Source organism: Hermetia illucens, chromosome 3 (genome assembly GCF_905115235.1).
Source record: "Hermetia illucens chromosome 3, iHerIll2.2.curated.20191125, whole genome shotgun sequence".
Classification (NCBI taxonomy): domain Eukaryota; kingdom Metazoa; phylum Arthropoda; class Insecta; order Diptera; family Stratiomyidae; genus Hermetia; species Hermetia illucens.
Window position 1 is genome coordinate 149616507 of NC_051851.1, and position 24081 is coordinate 149640587.

Below are 24081 nucleotides of genomic sequence, written 5' to 3' on the forward strand. Positions count from 1 at the left end.
AAACAAGGTTGGCTCTTGATTGGTTGCACCATTTTGATCTGTCAAAACTTGGATTTCGATGGTGTCGCGAACCTTTCAAATCACCATCCACCGTATCAAGCCTTTTAGTTCTTTCCCATTGACTTCGACGTTAAGGCCAATCCTGGCAAGTTGCCTTTCTTGTAATTTTTCCACGATTGGTGCAACTCCATATCGATTGCGGATATCCTAATTTTGGACGTAACAATAACGCGAGGCGCGGTTCATTGTTTTTATAGTCGGGCAGAGGGGGCGACATTGCGGTAACATTTAGATTTGAAACGTTCGTTGATATGCGGCGATCACAAGAACACTAGTTTTGAAACGTCACTTCATCCAGGTTGCGCTAATGCGTGAAGCACTAGCTGATAGCATTATCCCGAAATATGTAAATCTCTCAGTTCTGGACAGATCACTGCCACTGATATCGGTCGTCGAAAATTCTGTTTTACTCATATTCCATCTGTGTTGCATGAGTCGATCCACCCATTTTTGAACGAATCCCAATCAGCTTTGATATCAGATATGTATAAAACGTTGGACGTCCATAACAGCAACAAAGAGGAGTGATCAGAGGGCGCTTCCTTGATTGTGCTAAACATTGCGGACTTCAAAAGTATGCTTTGTCATCTTCAACACATTGGTCCTTAAGGCTGAAGTGCCGCTTCCGCTTTGAATATGTTCAGCGCTATCGACTACACTTCGCGAGCATTTGAATAATTTTCACCAGTTGTTGTTTTCTAGTAGGGCCGCATTCTGGATCTTGCCTAGCCATCTTTGGTACCTCTTAACTTGGATAATTCTCGGGCCTGTCATTGGCTAATGATACAAATATTCATATTTGTACTCTGCCATTAGGCGCTGTGACTTTCATTGATTTACTTTAGGTTGTTCAGATCACCATTTACATCTAATTATCATTTTAGAATTGAGGGAATCCTACTCTGTTCCAGAAATTCGGGTTTAACATTTTCTTCCTCTTCAAAGTTTAGAAGAAGGAAACTAGTTCGTGTTTTCCTGATAGCGTTGACCGTTTCAGTCTTGTTTGGCTGAACTGTAATTTTCAGACCTTTTAAGACTTCAGCGGAATGGTATTCTTTGGTTGGTTAGATAAGCACTGCTTCGCTCCTATTATGTCCTTTTCCCTCCCCCTTATTTTGCTGCTCTATTTTTCCCTTTCTTCCCTCCCCCTCCTCCTCTGCCACTTTTCGATTTCTTTACCAATCGTCACATCCAAGGGGCTACAGGCTGGTCTGTTTGGCCCTGTTGGTGACTCGTTTCCCCGTATTCAGTATTGGGGTCGCTATTGTGTTTATTTGTATTGCCTCCTTCTCTATTCGCCACCATGATTTCTGAGATTAGTGAACGATATTAAAAAAATCTTCAAGTCGACTGATGTCGTCTTCCACATCAATACTGATGTTTCTCTGCTCCATCGTGTCAGCTTTAATTCTACGTAAAATTCATCTGAATTTTTCAACTCGTTTGTTGCTGGAAGCTGCTTATTTCTGTTACGTCTTGCATTTATTGTGGGCGGTTTGGCGTGTAGTATGTGATTGACCGTCACTATTTGCATTGTCTGCTGTATTTCTTCTGGTTTATTACCATCAAAGCCTTTGGTTGTCGCCTTCTGTTTGACTCTTAATACTTAATACTTTAAAGCCATCTTCTGCGACTGCATTTTGCTTCGCCTTATCACCTTTTTTGTGACCTTATTTTGTTTGTGGCCTCATGAGTCAGGTGGTTTTAATCTGAAATTACTTTACCCTAACGTTGGTGCCATAAGAAGGTATAGGCGTGTTCAATTGACGCCTGCTCGGTCAATATATAAACTTCTTAGAACTCAACGCTCGTTACTGACTAGATATTGGCAACTGGCCTATTAGCAAAGCAAGTTTATCAATAGACCGTCCCCTATGCCAAAGAATAAAACAAAATGGTAAACTTAGTCCATAAAAGCACAGTACTTTCAATTAGCAACGGTTGAGTCAACAAGATACCTCCTACCCTCCATACCTTTGGTATAAATAATTTTTGCCGATTTTAGCCTCTAATCTGGTTGCTTTTTCTCAGTTTCCTAAATTAACTTTGGCTTAGACATTTTATATACTCTCCCATTCAGTTGGTTTTAATTCAGCTATAACCTAACCAACTGCTAACACTTTCAGGAATTCTCTCCTCGGTTTCACGCTGATAATACCAGTCTATTTTAAATTTCCACTTCTAATCAGGCTCTTATTGCTAAGATTTCTCAAAAGTTGCAATATGGCATTCATCAATCCCTTCCCTTCTGTCCGTTTGTGTCAACACTAGATTTACATTTTTTGGCAACTCAATACTATAGAGGCTTGACTTCCTTCTGTGATTAAAAATTTAATTTATTATGGAAAACGTCCTTAACTCAGGTCTTTGTGTTGAACTGATTGTTGACATTTGAGCGGCAGACGAAGTCCATTATTTTCGTCCACCGATCAGTAAAGTATTCTCACGGGCAATTCCACTTGCACACAGTTTATCTCCTTAGATTGCAACTATCAACCCGAATATACAATGTCTTTACCGCTCATCTAGCTGTGTATACTGACAGCAATAGCATAACAGCAACAACTATAGAAGTAAATTGTAAACAAAGTTTCGATGGTGAATTCAGGATTAATCGATTCAATAGGATAATCATGCCCACACTAACGCTGCGGATACAGCGAAAATGTTATCTCTCTGGCAACCTGTAACTGAGAACATTATGTGCGATCGCATATGTTACAGTCAGAGTTTTTGGGCAGAGTTTGATTCTCTACCTGGAGTCTATGGTTAACTTTATTTTAAACACTTTCATCCATTTGTGACCAAAAGGTTAAAGCCATTATTTCCATGGCAAGGTTTTTGTCTCTACTTATAACCTCAGTCGCATCAATCTTGAATTAATCAAGGTAAAAAGATATTTTAATGCCATCTTGAGTCCAGTATGATTGCCGTCATTATGCTGCTCCACTACAGAGAGTAAATTATTGGTCCCTATTGAACTGCAAGGATATTGCGCTGTGGGGTTCGAAAGACGACCACTGACTATGTCTTTATTAGAAAAGAAGAGAGCCTAGATTTTCACAAGCCAAAAAAACATGAATCTTTTCTATTTATTCTATTAGCCCAATCCTATCTAGTGAGTCAAACAATTACTATTTTCTCACGTGAAAACCGCAAATTCCAAAATCCAACCCCGAAGTTCAAATGCTTTCCCATGATCAATTCCCAATAAACAATTCCGTTCATTGGATCATCAGATGATTCAATCTTAGTTTCATTATCTCAACAATCTTATTTACAAAGTTATAATTTTAGACCGGCTTTTCGTGGCATCTACCTCTTGGAGAAGGGGCCGAATTGCGTTAACAAAGCAGAAAATACACAGGTCGTAAATCTTTTGCAAGTAAAATTGACGTTGACGATACCAAAATGGCATGACTTAATATGAATGCAAATTCTGGTAACATATGCGTGAATCACAGAAAAGCAGGGACAACTCCATATGAAAGAGAATTCACTTTTTTCATTTTATTTAGTACGAATTTTATTTAATTTTGTGGAGTGAAGAACGTGCAAAAACATGATGCACAAGAAGTACTATATGGAGGACACACAACATCACAATCCGATCCGCTGACTTACTTAACGAGAAAATGAAGGAGGCGAAGAAAGGGTCGTTTTCATTGCATATAAGTGGATTTGAATGGTGTGAGTGGCGACTGAAGTCGGTAGTCTTGAAAGTGCATTCTTGCATCGGCTTCATAATCATATTTATAAATGGGGTCAAGAATTCAATGCTGCGACTTGCGGATTCAACTTGCTTCGCGATTACCACCATGGCCTCCTTTGGAACCGGAAGATTAAGTACATCATAGTACATGATGTTCTACAGTAGTGGGCCTTATTCGGAGCCCTATAGGACACCTGCGGAGACAACGTTTTCCTTTAGTCTATAACGGTGTCATCCCAGAGCGTCCGTTCTTGCAAGTAGCTGTCCACAATACTGCTTTGATAGGTGGGAAGAACAATCTTCGCCAGAGGCTCTTGAATTAGCTTCCAATTGGCCGAACTGAATTCATTCCTTATGTCTAGAGTCACCACTGTACAATATTTGCTACCCTTTCCTTCTTTGACCCCTCAATCTGAAAAGCCTCTTTGATTTTCGACAATCGGGAGTAGTCTAGTGTAAATTACCCATTCCAACATTTTCCACACAGTATCTAGAAAACATATAGGGGTGTAGGAAGATGGTACACGAGGAGGTTTACCACTCTTAGGTCTCAGTATCAATATCGGCTACTTCGATGATCCAGGAAGGATTGCCTTGGATATGTGCGCTTTGAATAATTATGCGAAAATGTCATGTTAAGATTTCACGGCAAGCTTCAAAGCCTTATTCGGCATGACATCTAGACCCGGGCATTTATTGTCGCCTGTTCTGCCGTAGACTTCCAGCCAGGTTTTAAACTACATAGATACTACCTACTGCTGGTCACTATTCCACCAGTAGTTGGATCTTCTATTGAGGAATGATCATCTTCTAGGCATCGATACGTTGTTTGGTTTGGCTCTATCCGTACTTGCTTTTTTGGGCTGGTCTAGCGACACCTTTATGAATGTCGGTTCTGCTGACCATCCTGACGTTCTTTTCGATTTTAGCTTTCGTCATGCAGGTCTCTTGCCCTACGACTTCCCCCACAGTTCAAATGTGATTGCCTGATGTTCAGTACACGTAAAGTCCTCCCTAACTTGCAACGACATATCACACACCAACTTAGGGCTGTCAACTGTCAAATCTGCAATTGAACCCCCTTGCCGATAGGTGTTTACATCATCTTCGTTGTGCCAATGATTGGACAAACGCTTCTAATAAACTACGCCCACATTGAAATCACCAGCTATAGGCTTTGGACAAATTTGTCTAATAAGTTCAAACAATGGGAAGCTTGGTGGAGCGTAGCAGGTGTACACGAATACACTACTTATTTTCACCCAAACGTAGCCACTAGCTGCCTCATTCATGCCGTATTGCATGATTTGGCGATCGCATACCCATATCGATGCTCCACCGGGCGAATCTGTGACCCATACACTATAGTAAAGTTGTCTGTATAGTTCAGCTATCATGGTAATGCTCCATGCGTAAGTGGTCTGCGCGGCCAAATCCAATGCCACCTTGCAATGATTAAGGTTTTTTTTAATCATAAAAAAGCAGGTCCAAGTTCTTACTATACAAGACAACTATCTTTCCAGTCCTCCTCCCCAGAAGCTGGGTTGTTAACAAGAAAAATTGAGGACTCTTGTCCGCCTTCGAAGTAGGAAATCTCCGACTAGTTTTCGACCATTCCGTAGTCTATATAACAATGAATTTTATGAGCGATACTAAATCCGACTCAAGCCGGGGTGGAAGAAGAAGTAGACGGGTGTACCTCAGATGGAGCGATGACGAAGGCCAGGACGCCAGACAGCATTTAAGGATATCGAATTGGTGGACCTTGGCACAAAACCGGAATGTTTGAAGTTCTTTACTAAGGCAGGCCCAGACCGGTTATTGCGCCTTTGATGATTATGATCGAAAGTACTGTCTATTCTACACGTGCCAGCAAGATTCTAGACAAAGAAGATGGAAGCCCATCCTTTCTTAGAAATACGAAGAACTCCGGTATGGAATCTAAAAGCCATGCTAGTCCAGACGCTCTTTACTACTAACGAGGAGGAGTGTGAGTCAGAACTCTGCTCGGAAGTTATTCAGTCCAAGTCGTTTGAAAATATATAAATAATAAAATCAGCTTGTCTATGAACATCTTCTCCGCATGCGAATCCCCGGGCCCCAATGACTTAAAGTCAGCCATGGCCCAGAAACAGCAAGAGAAAGCTTTTAGGCGATGCGATTTTTCCGTTTGAATATGATTGGCACCCACCCGAATAATACAATATTTAAGAACGACTTTGGTCACGATGGTCGTCTAGAGCAGAGGCAACTAATCAGACGCTTCCTCACCTCTGCCCTGGATGAAACCGTAGTTGCCGAAGAAGGAGTTGTGCTGTGGCTTCTAGAAATTTATCGGAACTGTTGGTCAAAGATGTACCGTACTTCTGAAGACGTTTACGCATGGCTTTCATACAAAAACCTAAGGGCAACCAATGGTTAGCGACTAGCCAAAAAACAACGACTAGGATGCTGATTCTTGAGATTGCGGACAAAGCGTCGGCTACTAAGTTGTCTTTGCCGGGCATATGTTGAATGTCCGAAATAAACTGGCTTATAAATGTCAGGTGCCGAGGAGCGGTTTGTGGGAATTCTTCCGTAAGGCATATGTAAGAGCCTTATGGTTCGTGAACAAGGCGAACGGCCTGTTTTCAAGGAAAACACGGAAATATTTGATGTTCGGATACGTGACTAATAGTTCAGGATCTTAGGTGTTGTAGCTCCGTTGAGCGGGATTCAACTAAAAAAGTTGACTAACGGTTTTCTTCAGGGCAGTCGCAACTCATCAGATGCTGCCTCACCTTTGCCTTGGAAGCAGCACGACAGAAAGTGGCGACAACATCGCAAACACGACATGAGCGCGAAGTGTTCAGCCCTAAACTAGTTCAAAGTGAATTTTTTATTGAGGCAGATGATGATGATCAGGCAGGGTCTGATGAGTTGCCTCTGCCCTAGACGGAATCGTCAGTCAATTTTTGTAAAAAACGTGAGGGTCTAGCCCAAAAAAGAGGGGTCCGTGAATCACAGGCATTGGGAAACGTATGTCTTTTTGCTCCAGGATATGAGCTCGATATAATACCCACTAAAACAAACCAATGAATTATACCAGACAAGATACTTCAATTCCACAAAACGCGTCTAAATAGATAAAGGTTGACATTTTGTTTCAATGTAAAGTACTTGCTTATCGTGGATTCTCAATTAGATTGGAAACTAAACCTAGAGCTGAGGTTTAAGAAGGCTTGTATAGCCTCCTATTCCTGCAAAAAAAACCTAAGCGTGGAAGCAGAATCACTGGTTGAGGATAGTTCTTTGGATGTTCACAACCGTGGTTCATCCCATCCAAACGGACGCTTTTACCGTCTGTTGGCACGACTGAGCAGGAAATACAATAGAACCAAACTTAATAGTTTTTAAAGAATCACATGTGCAGATGCTACTGGATTCCAGGAATTCTACTAAGCACGTGCGCTTCATGTGTTCCTAACTCCCCCTTTTAACGGACTACCCCACATCAAGAAATATTGCTGTGGGTTTCTGAAACAGGGCAGAATGGAAGGCCGATGATGCGGGTTTACGACACGGTGTTCTTTACCGAAGTATGAAAATTTGCCTGTGAAGTAGCAAGAGGAGTGTTGTCTCATACACACAGTATAGCCTCGTCGTTCGATCTCCTAGGATGCACCAGTGTATTCCAAGCGGAGGTACTAGCGATACTTGTGCATGGTCCGAACCGCAAACTTAACATAGTCATTCTGATCGATAGTCAAGTCGCTACTAGAGCCATGTACTCAGTGGCATCTCCAGGAACAGTGTAGAAAACCACTGAATAGTCTGCACAACACACCCAAAACCTACTTCCTCTGGATTCCCGGGATAGGGGGGGATAGGGGAATGTGCAAGCCGACAAATTGGCCAGACTGGCTTCCGTTTTTGCCGCTTTGTCTCCAGATGTTGTCAAGCAAGAAGACTACATACACAAGGAGCAAACTGAGTTTCTATTCGGCACGGAATATCATTACAAATACGCGTCTTAAGTGCGAGGTGGCTAACTGGCGCATGTGTCCATGGCGCCTAAGTAGTTTTGTTGTTCATCCTTTCCCATTTCACGCATCGCATATATAACGCTAACACCAGAGGAAATGCTAGAAATTTTACACTCGTAAGTGATTGAAGAACGTCGAACATTTGCAATGATTTTCTACCTTCATTCAAATTCAAGCAATGCGCCGGGAGAAGAATCTCCTGTATGTAGTCCTTTTGGTGTCAAGTCAAGGAGAATCTTGACGCCCTACAAAACAAAATTCGAACAGGTGACCTTTTGGGGAAAATGCGTCCAAACGCGTTCAGCTTTATATGCGGCTAACGCGGGGCACTGACCTATGGGGGACCATGTCGCCAGATTCAGTATACTCTACAATTGAAGTTGACGAAGCTGCAGAGAGAAGAGGGAGGTCCTTCCACAACACTAGCTGGAACCTGACTGCGAATGCTAGATCTACGGTTCTTTAGCGATCTCAAAGAGATCGCTGGTCCTAGGGTGACGAAGATCTGAGCTGACCAGATTCTGCTCCTCTTGTCTTTCCCACATCAATCATGGTCTTCCAAGTTTGTGGCTACAAAAACAATTTTCAGCCTCATGCGCCGCTTTAGCAAGCCAATCGCTGATTTCACATCCTCTTTCCACTAACCACCAGCATCATTTCCATAGCAAAATTGAATTTACAATTCAAGTATCGCGTACTTTATTTGTTTTTAGCACGTTTACATTGAAATTGGCGAATTACCGCCAACATGTCCACAACCATCATTAAGCTGTTTGTTCTATTTACCAACCACACTATATAGCGGTGAGTGCCCTCAATCGAGGCGGTAGGCGCGTCGTTCAAACCAAGAGGGCAAAATGGTGGGTAGAGGACAAGTTCTGCAACGAGCAACTGGTTGGACTCCTCGCGATTATCTTTGAAAATCTCCATCTCTTGCACATCTAACTTTTATCTTTTATTCTCACACATATAGTGCTACATCATTTGTATCTTTCTATCCATCTAAAACCATGGTAATCCTTACGTGGCAGCCAGAACTCAAATCTATCGTCTATCTTCTCGGTGTTGTCTGATCTTGTGAAAGATCTACGTTTCAGATAGTGTTTGAAGAGCCTGAATTTTCGTAATTTCCATGCTGGTGCTTTCTGTTCGTGATGATAAATTGGTTTCCCGAAATAGCATTGAAATATTGTGTTGCGTTTTATTCGGAGGATTGGTTCGAGTGGAAGATGGAAATAGATGTTGCGGCGGGTTTGTCGCGTGCTAGGCCGCAAAGGCGTTAGAGATGTAATCTTTAATCTTGACTTATTCTTTGCGCTCAACCTGAGTCAGCATCAGATACTCGTAGACATCTGATCAAAGATGGGATACGTTCCTATGTACTCTAATATTTGTTGGAAGATGACTATGAAACAGTGAGGTAGGTTCTGTGTATCTGAAAATGAAGTTAAAGCAAATTCGTCACTGTTGAAAACTAGAGATACATGCTTACCAGGAGCCTAGTTGGTCCTCATAACTGTCTGTTTCGAGCAATGATTGAGTATCTACAGGTTGAGTAACCTTACGGAAACTCTTCCAGCTACGCATCATAATTCATCACGTTCCCAGCTTCATGGTGGCACTTGTACACAATAGACTGACAACTCCATTTTTATAGTCCAAACAATTTCATTATGGGCGGCCCTTATTTATGATCATCCACTCCATCAAATGCAATTATAAATACGACATTATGACCACGTGCCATTACCTCAACGCTTATGCAACCAAAAAATGAGATAATAAATTGACTAACGCACGTTATAATTGAATGGAATCGAGTTGCATCCACGCTCGCTTCTCAAAGGGTCCCGGATCTCTCCAGGAAATTATAAATAACTTGATGTTTCGGTTTATGACCGTTTCTCAACTCATCAAATTATCTTTTGGGCTCGTGACAAACCATCTGTGCGTGTCGCCTGCCTTCATGATATTCTGGGCTACACATATCATATGGAATGAGGGGATGAATGTAATACGAATGCATTGTGCACTATCTTCCATATCTAACCCATTCCGAACACAAGAGTGGATGTGAATGCCATTTGCAATCAAAACATGATGTCAAGCATCGAACTTGACACTTGTACATGATACGCGGATAGTGCTAGGCGATAAAATGTTGGCGTTCCAAACGCTCTGGTTGTTGTTGGAGCTGTTGGGGTCCGTCACGAAGATTGGCGGCGAACCACCTCTGCTGCTTGCAGTACACTCTGGAGAGCTGGGCGAACTCCTTCAGTGGGATTAGCACAGAATGCAACTGAGATGTGTGGTTGAAGCTCACAGTTCTGGGTGAATCATGATGCTATCAATCACTTCCGGCCATATAGTACAGTTGGCATTTAATTTTAATTGATTCTTTATCAATTGTAAGCATTCCTCAGTAATTCCATTGTATTGAGTGCAATGGCTCCTGTGGCTATTGTGTGTAGGTTGCATAGGATGTTGGAACAAAAAAATGGTTGATTGCTTGCTGGGTATCAGCAAATTGTTTACAGATAATGACTAGCAGTCATAAATATCGAAGTATATAGTGCACGTCCAATTAGGATCTGCAATCGACGGTTTGTAAGATTAAGCCATGTTTCAGAATAAGCGAACAAATAAGAAATTTGAGACGAAAATGCAAATAGTGGAGTCTATTGCATTTTGCTTTTAGGACAAAGTTGATAAGCTAAATCGATGTAACAAAGTGAATGTAACATGGGAGGTCATCTGAAGGAAACATCTAGAAAATGTTTCCGGAAATAGATGTAGAAATTGGTTCAATTTTCAAATATAAAACGAAAATTGAAGAAGATCGATGGGCTTAACACTACCACTCGAACCCCTCCAAATCTGAGAGCATTCTCGAGTCATGCAAACTGTGTCGCAGCTGTCACAAAGTTTTACCAGCCCCGGCGTATCATATGCTCAAGCCGTTAAGAAAGCAGTTCCTTCACCCACAACCCAACCTATCCCCATTCCAACTTCTACAGTTTTCGAACAAGTAGTTGAAGCCCTTACTTCAGTCCAAATAAATGAACAGCGCATTTCGCTGCCTTAAGGGCATCTTAAATTGATGGTGTTAAATGTCTTGACATTCAACTCCTCATAGCTGGTCTCACATGCCGAACGTGCTACAGCCCAAGTGTTGTTCGATTCTCTGAAAGCAGATTTCTTTTACGTTTCAGAGACACACCTAAAGAGTAGGCATAATATGAAATCCACCGGATATGACATTATCCGAAAGACTAGAAATTTGAAGAAGTCGTCATCGACAGCCTGTTATTCTTTTCCGCTGCAGCAGAACTAGTCAGAACTACCGATATTGTTAGTCTCTGTCTACATAAAATGCAACCCTCCAAGTGACCAATTGGGACATGACTTAAACCTCATGTTAAAGTCCAAGTACCTTCTTTTCGGTGGCGACTTCAATTCAAGGTACATCTCCTCGCGTGATACCTCAAATAATCATGAACAGGGTTTGAGTGGATCCACAACCAGCATCCAATCAACGAGCTTAAGATGGTCCTACCCGATACACCCACGAGACCCAATAGCTAGTCTATCCTTGACTATTTCCTGCTGTCTGAGGAAACCAGACACCTTTTTTAAGCGCAGTTATGTAAAACAATTCCAGGCATCTCTGACCACTTTGCAGTTCAACTGAAATTGCCTCTCCCCTCACAACTACAACAAGTCGGAATACCGGAAGCTCGCGCTTCGGGTATAAAGGTTTTGTGTTCACCTTATGTGAGAAACTTCAATGCACATTTTTCTGTCCGTATATAGCTACAAATCCAACATAATCCTTCATATTTTTCCAAACTACGGGACGGGTGGAAATGTACTATTATTAACTTTATTTGTGCAGATATCGGAACCGGATATATTTTGAGGCCTAGATTTCGTAGAGATGCATCACTGTGATTTTTTTCAGATTTTTCGGTTGGATAGGTTCTGAGAACGAGACCTGTTACACTTTTTGTGGGTCATATTTTGAACCCTCACTCCCCTATGTTTCATCTAATATCAAATATTGAACCAGATTCGGAAAGTACTAATTGAGACCTTTCATTTGATATCCTACATGGCTACATTCTATGAAAAAAAAATTTGCACCCTCCATTCACATGTATGGGGAGTCCCCCTTAAACTTAACACAAGATGGCGCCACTTACTGCATGTAAAGGGATCACCAGATTACATACTCTCACCGATTTTCGTGACAATCGGTCTAGTCGTTTCCGAATAAATCGGGTGTGACAGACAGACAGACAGACAGACAGACGGACAGACAGACACCGTCTCGATTCTAATAAGGTTTTGTTTCACACAAAACCTTAAAAATGAGTACTCAAAACAATTATGTCCTTTGCCCATACCAACTGGGACAAATTCAAGTCAGACTTAGCACCAATGCTAAATTTGTACCAATCCGGCTACCATTGATTGTTGATTTTACAGTCAAAGCATTCGTCTCTGGAAATATGGATAACTTGACAAGCTTCTCTACCTTGAATTCATCCAACAAAACGTCTGACATGACGAGCTTTCAGAGCTTATGTCAACTCATGGAACTTACTAAAAGCTTCAACGGTAAAAAATCAACTAGTCAAAATGAAATCCCTAACTTGGTCATTAAAAATCTACCAGAGACCTCAATGAAGTTTATTCTCGTAGTCTTTAATAGATGCACCAAAAATGACTACTTTCCCAGCACCTGTAGGATAGCACAGGTTACCAACAGGTAGTACCAGACACTAACCCAGAGCATCCGTGGAGGTTTCGCCACTCTCCTCACAAATCTGCAGGGTTAATAGATATCCCTAGCTTCCGCAGGTAATAATTAAACCTGCGGTAGCCTATAAGAATTCCTACTATGAATTGAATACTCCTCTTAGTGAGGTTTAAACAATCTGGACTATTCCAATCCTGATAAGTTCGCCCAGTACAGATCCCTCAGCCGTTCTTCTTCGTTTTTTAGCATATTAGCCATGAACCAGAATGGCTCTGGCCCCCCGCCTCATTAACTTCTAATCCAATGTGACTAGAAAATCCAAAATTTCTAGACTTTATTGTGCGAGTCAAGCCTGTCCAGTCTGTTGAGCATTCCCACACCAGCTTGGAATTCACCTGGATCTAATTTGAGCCATAGGTTGGATCTAATTTGAGCCATAGGTCACTGCTACGCTCTTCCATTTTGACCTGTTGCTCCAACTTGTTTGAAACTTTTTGTTGAAATGAAACCTTCTTGTCATGTTATCCTTTCGTATCAGCAAACCGAGATACTGTTTAGAAAGAATATCGATCTTTCTTCGATCTAGGCGGCCCCCCGCCTCGCTGGTACTCTCAGACATTTTAAAGATCGCCCTCTTTGCCTGGATGTATATAGGGATGTCACTGGCGGTGTCCTTATTGTCCCCCTGATTCACTCACACGTCAGTCTTTCAAGTTTGTGTAATTCCCTAGCTGTGCTGAGTTCCGTTTAGTCTATTCAGATTACCGTCCTATAGATCATAATCATTGTCCTTACTATTGCAGTGTAGCATTTTTGGGTTGCATCCCCATTTTTTCCCTGACATGGACCTGTAAGTCATCAAAGCCCTTGTAACTTTTAGATATGTGTCCTGCTGAGTAGTTTTTGGTCTAGTGTGATTCCAAAATATTTGACTTTTGTTACTGCTTTCATTTCCATGCCATGGCTCTCAGGTGGCAAAGCTTGCGCTTCCTAGTGAATGGTTCTATATTGACCTTGGCTGGATCAATGCGCAGTCCCGTCTTCCTGCACTAAGTCATAGTGATTCGTAGTTCAGTTGGGATTCTGTCACATAGGGTATTCTTATATTTGCCATTGCAGATTATGCTAGAACAATGTCATCAGTGTAACAGACACTGAATCTGTATTCCAGTATTTGTTAGTTTTCCTAGAAGTTCGTAAACGCCCACATTACACATAAAGGAATCGAAGGCATTGATCCAACCAGACGATCAGGGCCCCCAGTGCCTTATTGGTCAGGACATCTTTTATCTTTATGTGCAATGTGTTGTCAAACCCTCCTTTGATGTCCAAAAACGTACAAGTGCTATTCCTTTTGTTTCTATCCATTCTGTTCCACATCCGTCAGCTGATACAGGGCAGTTTCGGTTGACCATCCTTCCCGGTAAACGTGTTGTCATGAATGTAGGGGATTACGTATTAGAACGTTAGTCCTGATATAGTTGTCTTTGATCTCCTCCACCGCTTTAATTACAAACGATATCAAGCAGATTTTCTAAACGACTTGCGGAGAAAAGAATCCTTTTTACTCGCTTTCGAAATAAAGGCCACTTTTACCCGTCTCCAAGTCCTCAGTATATATCCCAAGGTTACGTTGCCCCTTTGCACCCTTGGGAGAGATCCTGACATGATTTCGAGGCCTCCCCTGAGCAGTATTTGGAAAATGACTTGTAGAAGTAGATGGCATTATCCCAGTACTCCTACAGTGGTTTAAAGATTCCCACTCATTCGCTAGTTTCTAATTCTTCCCTTCTGTTCGTTGTTAGGGAGTCATGCAGAATAATGTTTCCCTTCGCGATGGAAGCAAAGGTACCCCGTCCTCCACTTTCTTGGCAAATGTCCCATTGTCTTTCTTCAGACAAACAGAAGACATTGCCTTATCTCTGGATATAGCTTTGTGTAGCCTTGAAGCTTTTGTAGTTTATCCTATCCATTCACATAACTCCCTCAAGCTGTTTCGTTTTGATTCCCGATTACCTTGCTATACGTCGTCAGTGCATTTCTCCCAGTCCCCGATTTACTTTGATCGGTTGAAGAGTTTTCGGATTTCCTTTGTCGTTCTGGCTAGGTTCCTGTTCCACCAGGGTATGTCCTTTGATGACTTGACTGTCTTTGCTTGGCAGCTGACCTCATATGCATCGATGACGAGTCTGTTGAGATTTTCCATCACTGTTTGTAGTTTCAGTTCACTCCTGATATCACCAACCCTTTAAAAATGATGTTGTTGCTCAGGAGTCTTTTGTAAGAGTCCCAGTCTGTTATACTGGGATTCCTTATTATTTTATCTACTTCTGAATTTCCCTCAATGCCAAACCTGATTATTCTGTGATCCAACGTAGAGGGCTCATCCGACACCCTCCAATCATTGGCCACCCTATTCATCAGAATCTTTTTTAAAATTATGTCGAGTACCTCTTGCTTGGTGCTGGTCACAAATCCCATTGTGAGCGTTGGCATCGAAACCAAGGAGAAGTGGTAGTGCCTTACTCTCAGAATTACGCCAGTCTAACTACTAATTCCTAGGGAATCCAGGTGTCGTTCCCTGGGAAGTGGCTTGATGCTATGATTGACTTTCTGGCTTCCAAAGAGAATTGGACAAACTCTGAAAGGCATATATATTATTTTAGGATGATGCAAGCTCTTCGTTTTTCACAAAAGCAAACCCAAATTACCTGCAGATCGCGAATCTGCCATCGGTACATCCACAGGATTGGTCACTACCCCGATGGTGAGGGGTTTGTTTGGCTTTGCCTTTCTCCTTGCTTCTAAGGGATTCTGTTTTGAGCGCTGGACAGGCAAAAGAGCTTTCTCGTCTCAATCGCTGCGACTTTGGGAACGTAGACGATCGTCATGTGCGCCCCTGGTATATCATCCCCAGAATATGTCAACAATTCTGTTCCCTTCAAACCTGGCAATTGAGGAACTATGGTCCTAAGCCAGTTTGTCGTGTACTGCGTTGCCCAGTTTACCATCTTTCTTTGTGTAGGTACACGCTGGTGAAATATCATAGAAAGACATTTTTGCTCAAGCTCCGCAAAAATATTGGAGGTAGACTGGGCGCATCCTGGATCCTCCGGTATGCCACCGCATATAGGACAATATGGTGAGTCACCCAACCCAAAGTGGTGCAGATACCCCTCTCTCCTGTGAGGAACTGGGTAATGTGGTAGATCGTCTTCCTATGTTTCCGCTCAAGTCGCCTGTAATGTTGGGAACGAGGCCGTACGTACACCGATCCTTCGTGGACTCGTTCTATCTGCGCTACCGGAGATCATTCTACTCTGACCTTGCGCATTCCTGTGTTCTGTTTGCCTCGTAATACTTCTTACATGAGATAGCATGCTCATTCCTTTCGCCATAACGTCGAGTCCATACTCTTCATTACCAGTAATTGCCTCATGTGAAGTGCTCAAAACCCTCAACCGTCAGTCGATCAGCCTTACCTGCTTCGGACTGTGAGACTTTGCAACTGCCTCCGCCCACAGAAGTTATGCGTAAAGCAGAATGGATAACACAACTCCGACTAGAAGCGACCTCTGACAATGTTTCAGCCCAATAATATTCGGCAACATTTTTGCAAGTGCGCCGGTGGCACTGACCACCTTTCCGCATGCATACTCTAGGTGCTCCCTATAGCTCAGTTTGGTGTCAATTACTACTTCTAGGTATTTGATAGCCGCCTTTGACACGATCGTATATTCACCGACTTCGACTTTAGCAGTGCTCGTTGTTCAATGATTTGTTATAAAGACCAATTCTATTTTCTCGTCCGCCAAAGTCAGCTCGGTTTTTCTTGGCCAAAACTTTACCGCTCCTACTGTTTTCGTCGCATAGGCCTCCACATCCTCTAGGCATTTTACTGTAGCAACCACAGCTAGATCATCCGCAAAAGTCGACAACTGTAGCCCCTCCCGCGGGAAGAGCAAGCACCTCATTATACATGATATTCCATAACAAGGAACAATTCACTTTGTTGGGCTCTCATCCGTCCCGTACCAGTGAGTCTTTTCTGGCAGATAAGTATGGCTTATTGTGTCCACCGTAGAGGGGCGCGCCAAAAAGCATACTTTCGCTGCGACAACCCATTGCTGCTTTCGACATGGGTAGTCGTCTGTTGTAGATGACTCTTTCCATCATCTTCCCCATTGTATCCAACAAGCAGATCGTGTGATATGATCCTGCGCCTCCAGATGACTTGTTGGGTTTGGAAAACAACACCAACTTCTACTCCACTCACTGAGCAGAGAATATTCCTGCTTTTAGGCACACCTCGAAGGTGTTAACGAAAAGGTCAGACCTAGTCTTCACTGCCGTATTCAAAGCTCAATTACAGATACCATTCAAACTTAGAGGTTTGTTTTGGGCGGAACCTATCACATATTTTCCGCAGCTCATCCACAGTTACTGGCGGTATTAAGTACCCATTGTGCTGGACAACTATTTTTTCCCTTCCGTTAACTTATCAAGCGACTCTCCTGGCTAAAATGGCGCTCACTTAAGTTAAGTCCACTATAGGCCCCTTCCCCTGAATGTGTATGAGATCCAAAAATTCGTGAGCTAGACGTGGCTCTACGAATATTTCGAGCAGAACACATCCATACAAATCTGTTGTCCGGTTACCCAATTCAAGAGTCCAGGCATTAAAATCACCTGCTGTGATTATCGGCGAACGTCCTCTTGTATTCAGCATATGCTCATACTCCACTTGCTGAGCAGTGGGTGAAGCATAGCATCTCTAGATGTGAACTCCTTTTATCTTCGCTTTGATGAAGCTTATTTCCGAATGTTCCACTATTTCCAGGAAGGCTTGTTTCCCACAAGCCCATAGGGCTGCTTGGCTCGTTTGGTCTTTAACTCAAACGCTAACATGGCATTAGCGTTTCAATATGACTCAGAAATTATAACCATATAGAAGTTTCCCCGCGAATAGTTTGCAAAGGTATTTCCTGCGTCGCCTGGCAGTGGTCGAGGTTGATTTGTATCAATCTCATCTGTGATTTCTGATGAGGCCTTGGTACATCCACCTTTCCTTTGTTCAGTAAGGAATTTGGGTCAGTTCCACAATCCATGCTGAGATGGCCTTCCGTTCCGCATCTCTTGCATTTCTTCGACCTGTAATTTGGAATGGCGACTCCCCTTGCAAAGAAAGTGAAATGAAAGCATCGCTTCAGTGCCGCCTGCTCCCTAAGCTGACACATAACCCAGCCTATTCTTAATATCCCTGCTGCTACGGTTTGAATGCTGCTCCCACTAGTCTACTAGTATAAGACCTAGTCGAAAGCGTATGCTAGTGAACACGCATTCCTTATTCCATCCTCACACAATTCCATGGCGATGAGGTCCCTAACGATTTCTTGCGGCACAAGAGTGGATATGAAATACTTTCAATATGGCCAGTAGAATGCTCGTTACCGCATTAGCATAGCTAATGGGATGTCTCCTGGATCCTACCTATGATTTAGCACCAACGACACTGAGATCACTTTTCCATGTTTTTGACTAAGATCCTTTGTTGGTTGCGGTCTTCCCAATAGTCCAATCTTGACCTTAGCTCCATTGCTTGACTTCCCAACTTCTCCCTTACAACTAAGTCACCCAGTTCTCTGTGTTGTGGAAATGTGCCTCCGCCGGATGGATGAGTTTGCGAGCGGTTTGGGGTCCCACCTTGGGGGTTCAAGTCCACCGTGCCACATAGCTCCCCTTAGTAAGGTAAGATCAAGGTTACTCACTGAGTGACCACGTATCAGTAAGGCTCCGTTCGAATACAGTGAATTACCCTCGGCTGTAAACTATTCAATGATCGCCGGATCGGAGGAGGTGCTTTTCGACTCCACAGTCTAGATTGGTAACGTTTTGTTAAAAGAAGGGTCACCTGGTACACGATGTGGTTATCACCACTCACTCGTGGTCTTGGTACACGAGAGGCTTAGCTTCTGAAGAGCCACATATCAAGCACAGAGAGGAGTTTGCTTTCAGAGACCTATATTCCGCATCAATCAATTTTGTAGTCCACTGCTTGACCCTGGAGGGTGTTAATTTATTTTTGAATCCTACCTTTTATTTGCATCTCGCGGTCAGGTTTTGAAGTGAACACCAAACTATTCCTTGGAAAGCAGAAGAAAGAACCCTTTGAACCTGAAAAACTTTTACGCATGGACTCTTCCTCAAGCATCCTTGAAGGAAGAGCGTAGAAACCTAATGTATTAACTGGAAGTTTAAAGCCTTGCAATGTTGGCAGTCCTGATGTTCGCAAAGTTCAGTATCATCGTATGATGGGTTGATATCATCATACAGGGTCTCATCAAACAGCCTGAGTGCGTCAATGTATCGTTTTATCTTTGGTTGTAAATGTCTCGTAGAATTCCTTCCCGTTAGGGCTAGTGCATTCGATGGTTATGGTTTACCTGAAGCCAGTTATTTCAGAAGTGATTTGCCTTAACGCAGTTCATATGTTGGAGCGGCTTTTGCCTGGATACAGTTGTTTGCCTGTGGACAAGATTTTTTTGCGGCTGGTGGCATCGACGGGATCCTTCTAGTAGGTACGCCTGCAGACTCTTACTTTGGATTGTCCTTTGAAGTCATACTGGTTTGATGCTTCTTACTCGGTTCCTTATAGAAGATTATGCCGGTAAGGATTCGAGGTTTAATTCCGATTCTATACCTCAACCTTCTGTACTAAATATACAACAGACCCTGACCTGGTCCAAATAAACTATTTTCCTTTATGTTGCAATCAAACAATTGCTACAATTGTTACCATCATAAATTCCCATTTTGAGATTTGAAACATTAAAATATGTACTTAGCAACGTTCGTTAAAATCATGAAATTGCTACATTTTATCACTTTGACGTCTCTTAATGGCACAGCACTATAAATATCCATTGTGCTCGTGTGGCGTTCCTGCTAGTTTTGCAGCAGAAACAATTACAGCTCCTACCCTTGACTACCTGCAAAGCTCCCTGTCTAGCATTTATGCTGCTGAACGCCATATGTTGTAGTTTCATTTTCGCACCTGAATAGAGCGTCGTCATTGTCGTCTTGCACCAACAGAAAGAACCTAGCGACATGCACAACGACAGAACTCATAACTCCTCCAGGTTTATTTTTATATATATATATATGTACATAGGATACGTAGGATACATTTTAGAGCCAGGGCTCTTTAGCTTTCTTCTAGCTGTGCTCCCATTGTTGAGAGTTGTCGTTGTGCTGCTGCTGCCATTGCCATTTCTTTAGATCTTGCATAGTTTTATTGTGCTGATGATGATTTTATTCTTACTACTTTTCATCTTTTCTTCTATTTCCAGACAAATACCTGCACCATACTCGAAAGCGAATGGAGGTACAGCGATCCCATTACCGGCAACTGTTCTTGTACAACGAAGATGCCCTCCAGACAAAGTACGACCACTGCCACCTACGCCAAATCATGCGCCTTGTAAGTACCTACCTATGCTACCTACGCTTCTTAGTCTGCTGCACTCCAGAACGCTTTGAAAATCTTGGAAATGTTCCGGTGTTTGTTATGATACCTTCTTCACCTCCACCTTGAGATACGCATCTTTTAAGATTGTCGTATATGAACGGTGAAGGAGAGGTGCTGAATCATTTTTGTTTTGATGGAATATCATCTGGTTTAGTTTATGTGCATTTGCATATGAAATTACGGATATACAAATGCGAGGAGACCAGTGCATTCAGGAATGTTGATATATTCAGAAAATAGATTGACGTTGAAGGTGATATGATAATCGACCTTAACTGGTTATAGATCATGGAAAATTATAGGCGGGATATTGATTAATGAATTATGGCGGAGTTAAATTATGGAAACTGTCTGGAGCCACACATTGAACAAGCAAGGTTGCAAATGGCTTCCTGTACTTTTAATGACGACTTCATTCTTTAGGAATTCCAGCTCCATCATCATCTACATCAACGGCGCAACAACCGGTATCCGGTTTAGGCCTGCCTTAATAAGAAACTCCAGATATCCCGGTTTTGGGCCGAGGTCCACCAATTCGATATCCCTAAAAATTGGCTGGCGTCCTGACCTACGCCATTGCTCCATCTCAGGCAGGGTTTGCCGCGTCTTTGTTTTCTACCATATGTATTGCCCTTATAGACTTTCCGGGCTGGATCATCCTCATCCACACGGATTAAGTGAGCCGTCCACCGTAACCTATTGAGCAGGATTTTTTTCACAACTGGTATCGCTCATAGATTTCGTCGTTATTTAGGGTACGGAATCGTCCATCCTCATGTAGGGGACCAAAAATTCTTCGGAGGATTCTTCTCTCGATCGCGGCCAAGAGTTCGCAATTTTTCTTGCTAAGAACCCAAGTTTCCGAGGAATACATGAGGACTGTCAAGATCATTGTCTTGTACATTACGAGCTTTGACCCTATGGTGAGACGTTTCGAGCGGAACAGTTTTTGTAAGCTGAAATAGGCTCTTTTGGCTATCAACAACCATGCGCGGATTTCATCATGGTAACTGTTATCGGTTGTGATTTTCGACCCTAGATAGGAGAAATTCCAGCTCCAGGCAACGAAAGATACTATGGAGATAATTCATCCTATTATCATAGATTCTCTTTAGGTATTGCATTGCTCCCTCCACTTTACAGGGTCAGCTTTGCGGTTTTCCATGTCCGAAAGGTAAGCACTACTTAGAACTATATAATGCAGTCTGAATGACTTTCCTCTACTTATTTTCATCAAAACTTTCGGGGGTAATTTCCTCCAAATGTTCTCTTTATACTAGCATAAACGTACTCCATGGATGGCTTACGTTTAATTCTTTTATCTTCTAGCTGAACAGATCCACTACTCCAGGAAAGACAATTGCGGGAGACATAAAATCTAGCGTGACCAGAAACTGAATTTGGAAAGTTATGACTGTGTTTCACGGGAGCTATGTGTAATAAAAAAGCTATAAATGGTTTCTAGTCGGAATGGAACACTGTTCTATCTTATTTGCCTTAAACACGATCAGAATGGTAAACTAAGATAACAATTGAGAAGCAAATTTAGTAAACACATAATAAAATTTCTCTGAATTAAAGATTGAATGAAGGTCCAAAATCAAATACGACCCAAGATAACATTTGCAACTGTTTTGGCATTGCTGGAATGCTTTTCCGTTTCAAAAGCATTTTTGATCATATACATCCCACGGAGTGTTAGCTCTGAGAACAATAGGTTCCCCAAATTTAGTTCGTTAATGCTTCATCACATACATCCTAAACATTTTTCTCGGTTCTCCAATGCATACCATTGTTGAGGAGCTGGATGATGTTAGTTTGCTTCCTGATATGTCCTAAGCTTTTGACTACTTGGTACCCAACTCATAATGGTTTAGATACCATAAACCGGTGTACATCCTACAGCATAGCACGTCAGCCACACCTACATGTTATCATTGTCAATTGCTGCTAACCCCATAACTATCCGAGAAGCTTGCACTATTCCTCTACTGTTCTGTGCCATTTAACTTTAAGACGAGCTGATCATTGGCCATTCTAGAATAGTGGGTTCCATAGCATGCCGTAACCCGCAATATAATTATCGCCCTTCCTCAATGTGTAACCTGTCCACTGTCACATCCACATTCTTATCAAAATATCCACGAATTTTTTTCATTTGTTATTTTTAAGGCCAGAGTAACCTTATAACACGACCAAGTGAAGTCAATAATGGTCACGTTCCATCTGTTATTGCCATATAGCGGCATAGAGGGAACACTGGCGCGAAACAGTCTGAACTTGATGTTTTTCTTTGGATAAGGTGGTCCAATACGCCCCTTTACTGGTTATAACGTACCTATTAACTATAGTATGTCAAGCGAGCATATAACCGTTAGGAATTTTAGTACATTCCCTATCTCCAAATCTTTCAGCTTTGCATCTTTTATCAAGTGTTCTTCCAGCTGCCTCGACCTAGTTTGCACAAGTGCCGGATACGGTCCCAAAACGTGTATAGAGGTTTCGACATTCCCCTCACAGAACCTGCAGGCAGTGTCAATAGATATCTCTAGCTAGTTTAGTCGGCAGTGACCAGGGAGAATTCCCACTATGATTCGGAAGTTCTTCTTGGTGAAATTTAAACAGTTCTTTGTGCGCTTAGTTTAGTATCGCCCAATAAGCACATTCCTGGTAGGCTCGCCCAGCATATTTCCCTCAGCCGTTCCTCTTCATTTTTTAATGTCATAGCCATGAACCCGTTTTCGATTCCACAGAAGGGTTCTGGCCCGTGTAAAGACGTCCCTTTCTTGGCCGATTCGTCCACTGCCTCATTGCCTTCCAATCCAACATTGCCTGGAACCCAGAGTATCCAGATCCTATTGTGCGAGCCGAACATATTCAATCTCTCAAGGCATTCCCATACCAGCTTAGAATTCACCTGGTTGGACCTTAGTGCTTTGATTGCCCCTTGGCTGTTAGTCATAGTAGCAATGTTCTGCCCCCTGTTGTTCCTTTGGAGATTCAAGGAGACACATTTGTCTACTACGTATATTTCCCCTTGGAATATGCTAGTGTGTTTACCCATTTTACTTGGATCAATGACTCCGGCACCCACTCCCTCTGCTGTGGGGGGTCTATCAGTATACCAAGTAATCAGTTGCTGATTTAAGCCTTATGTCACAGCCACGCTCTCTCAGTTTGCCTTGTTACCCCAATGTGTTTCAAACTTCTTATCGAAGTGAAACCTCGTTGTCATGTTACTTCTTGGCATCAATAATTCGCTGTATCGCCTTCGATACTCCCGGCCATCCTGAAGATTGCTCTCATTGCCCACATTTGTATGTAAATGGAGAGGGGTTAATCCTTGTATGAACACCTGGGATGCCGTTAGGCTTGTCCTCATGGCCCCACTGATACACACGCAATGTGGAATTTGTGTAACTTCCTGGCTTGTATGCTGAGTTCAGTTCTGATTGCCACCCCATAGGTAATTATTGACCTTACTATTGCAATGTGCATCCAAAGTAGTACCTTCGCGGTGCGACCCCATTTTTTTCAGGCCCAGCAAGTCATCAGAGCCCTTGTAGCTTTCTGACAAGTGTTTTTAGCATACGTCTTCCACAGTAATTTTAGTCTAGCGTAATTCCCAAATATTTGACCTCTGTTTCTCATTTCATCTCCATGCCGTGTAACCTTATGACTCTCAGGTGATCAAGCTTATGTTTCCTAGCAAATGATACTATGGTGATTTTGGCTGGATTGATACGCAGCTCCGCCTTTCTGCACCAGATACTAGTAACTCCCAATCCAGTTTGGATTCTATCACATCAAGTATTCTCATATTTGCCCCTACAGGTTAACGCTTGACCTGTATTCCAGTATTCACTAGTCGTCTACTACCATACACCATATAGGCAGTGATGGTACCTCGCCCTGTGGACAACCCTGAGTAGTATTCATGGCAATATTTGCCTACTCGGTAAGATTTTGTTCATCCACAAAGCCAGGGTGTTTT

The 24081-nt window shown here is 42.5% G+C and overlaps 1 protein-coding gene across 6 annotated transcripts in view; it reads left to right on the forward strand.

Moving 5' to 3' along the window:
* The window catches only part of LOC119651713 (protein sickie), a 467977-nt gene that overhangs the window by 244194 nt on the left and 199702 nt on the right, over positions 1-24081 (forward strand). For all 6 annotated transcript variants that reach the window (XM_038055429.1, XM_038055427.1, XM_038055428.1 and 3 more), the window contains one exon: positions 19909-20039. In XM_038055429.1, coding sequence (XP_037911357.1) covers positions 19909-20039 — 131 coding nt within the window. The remainder of the gene's footprint in view (positions 1-19908; positions 20040-24081) is intronic.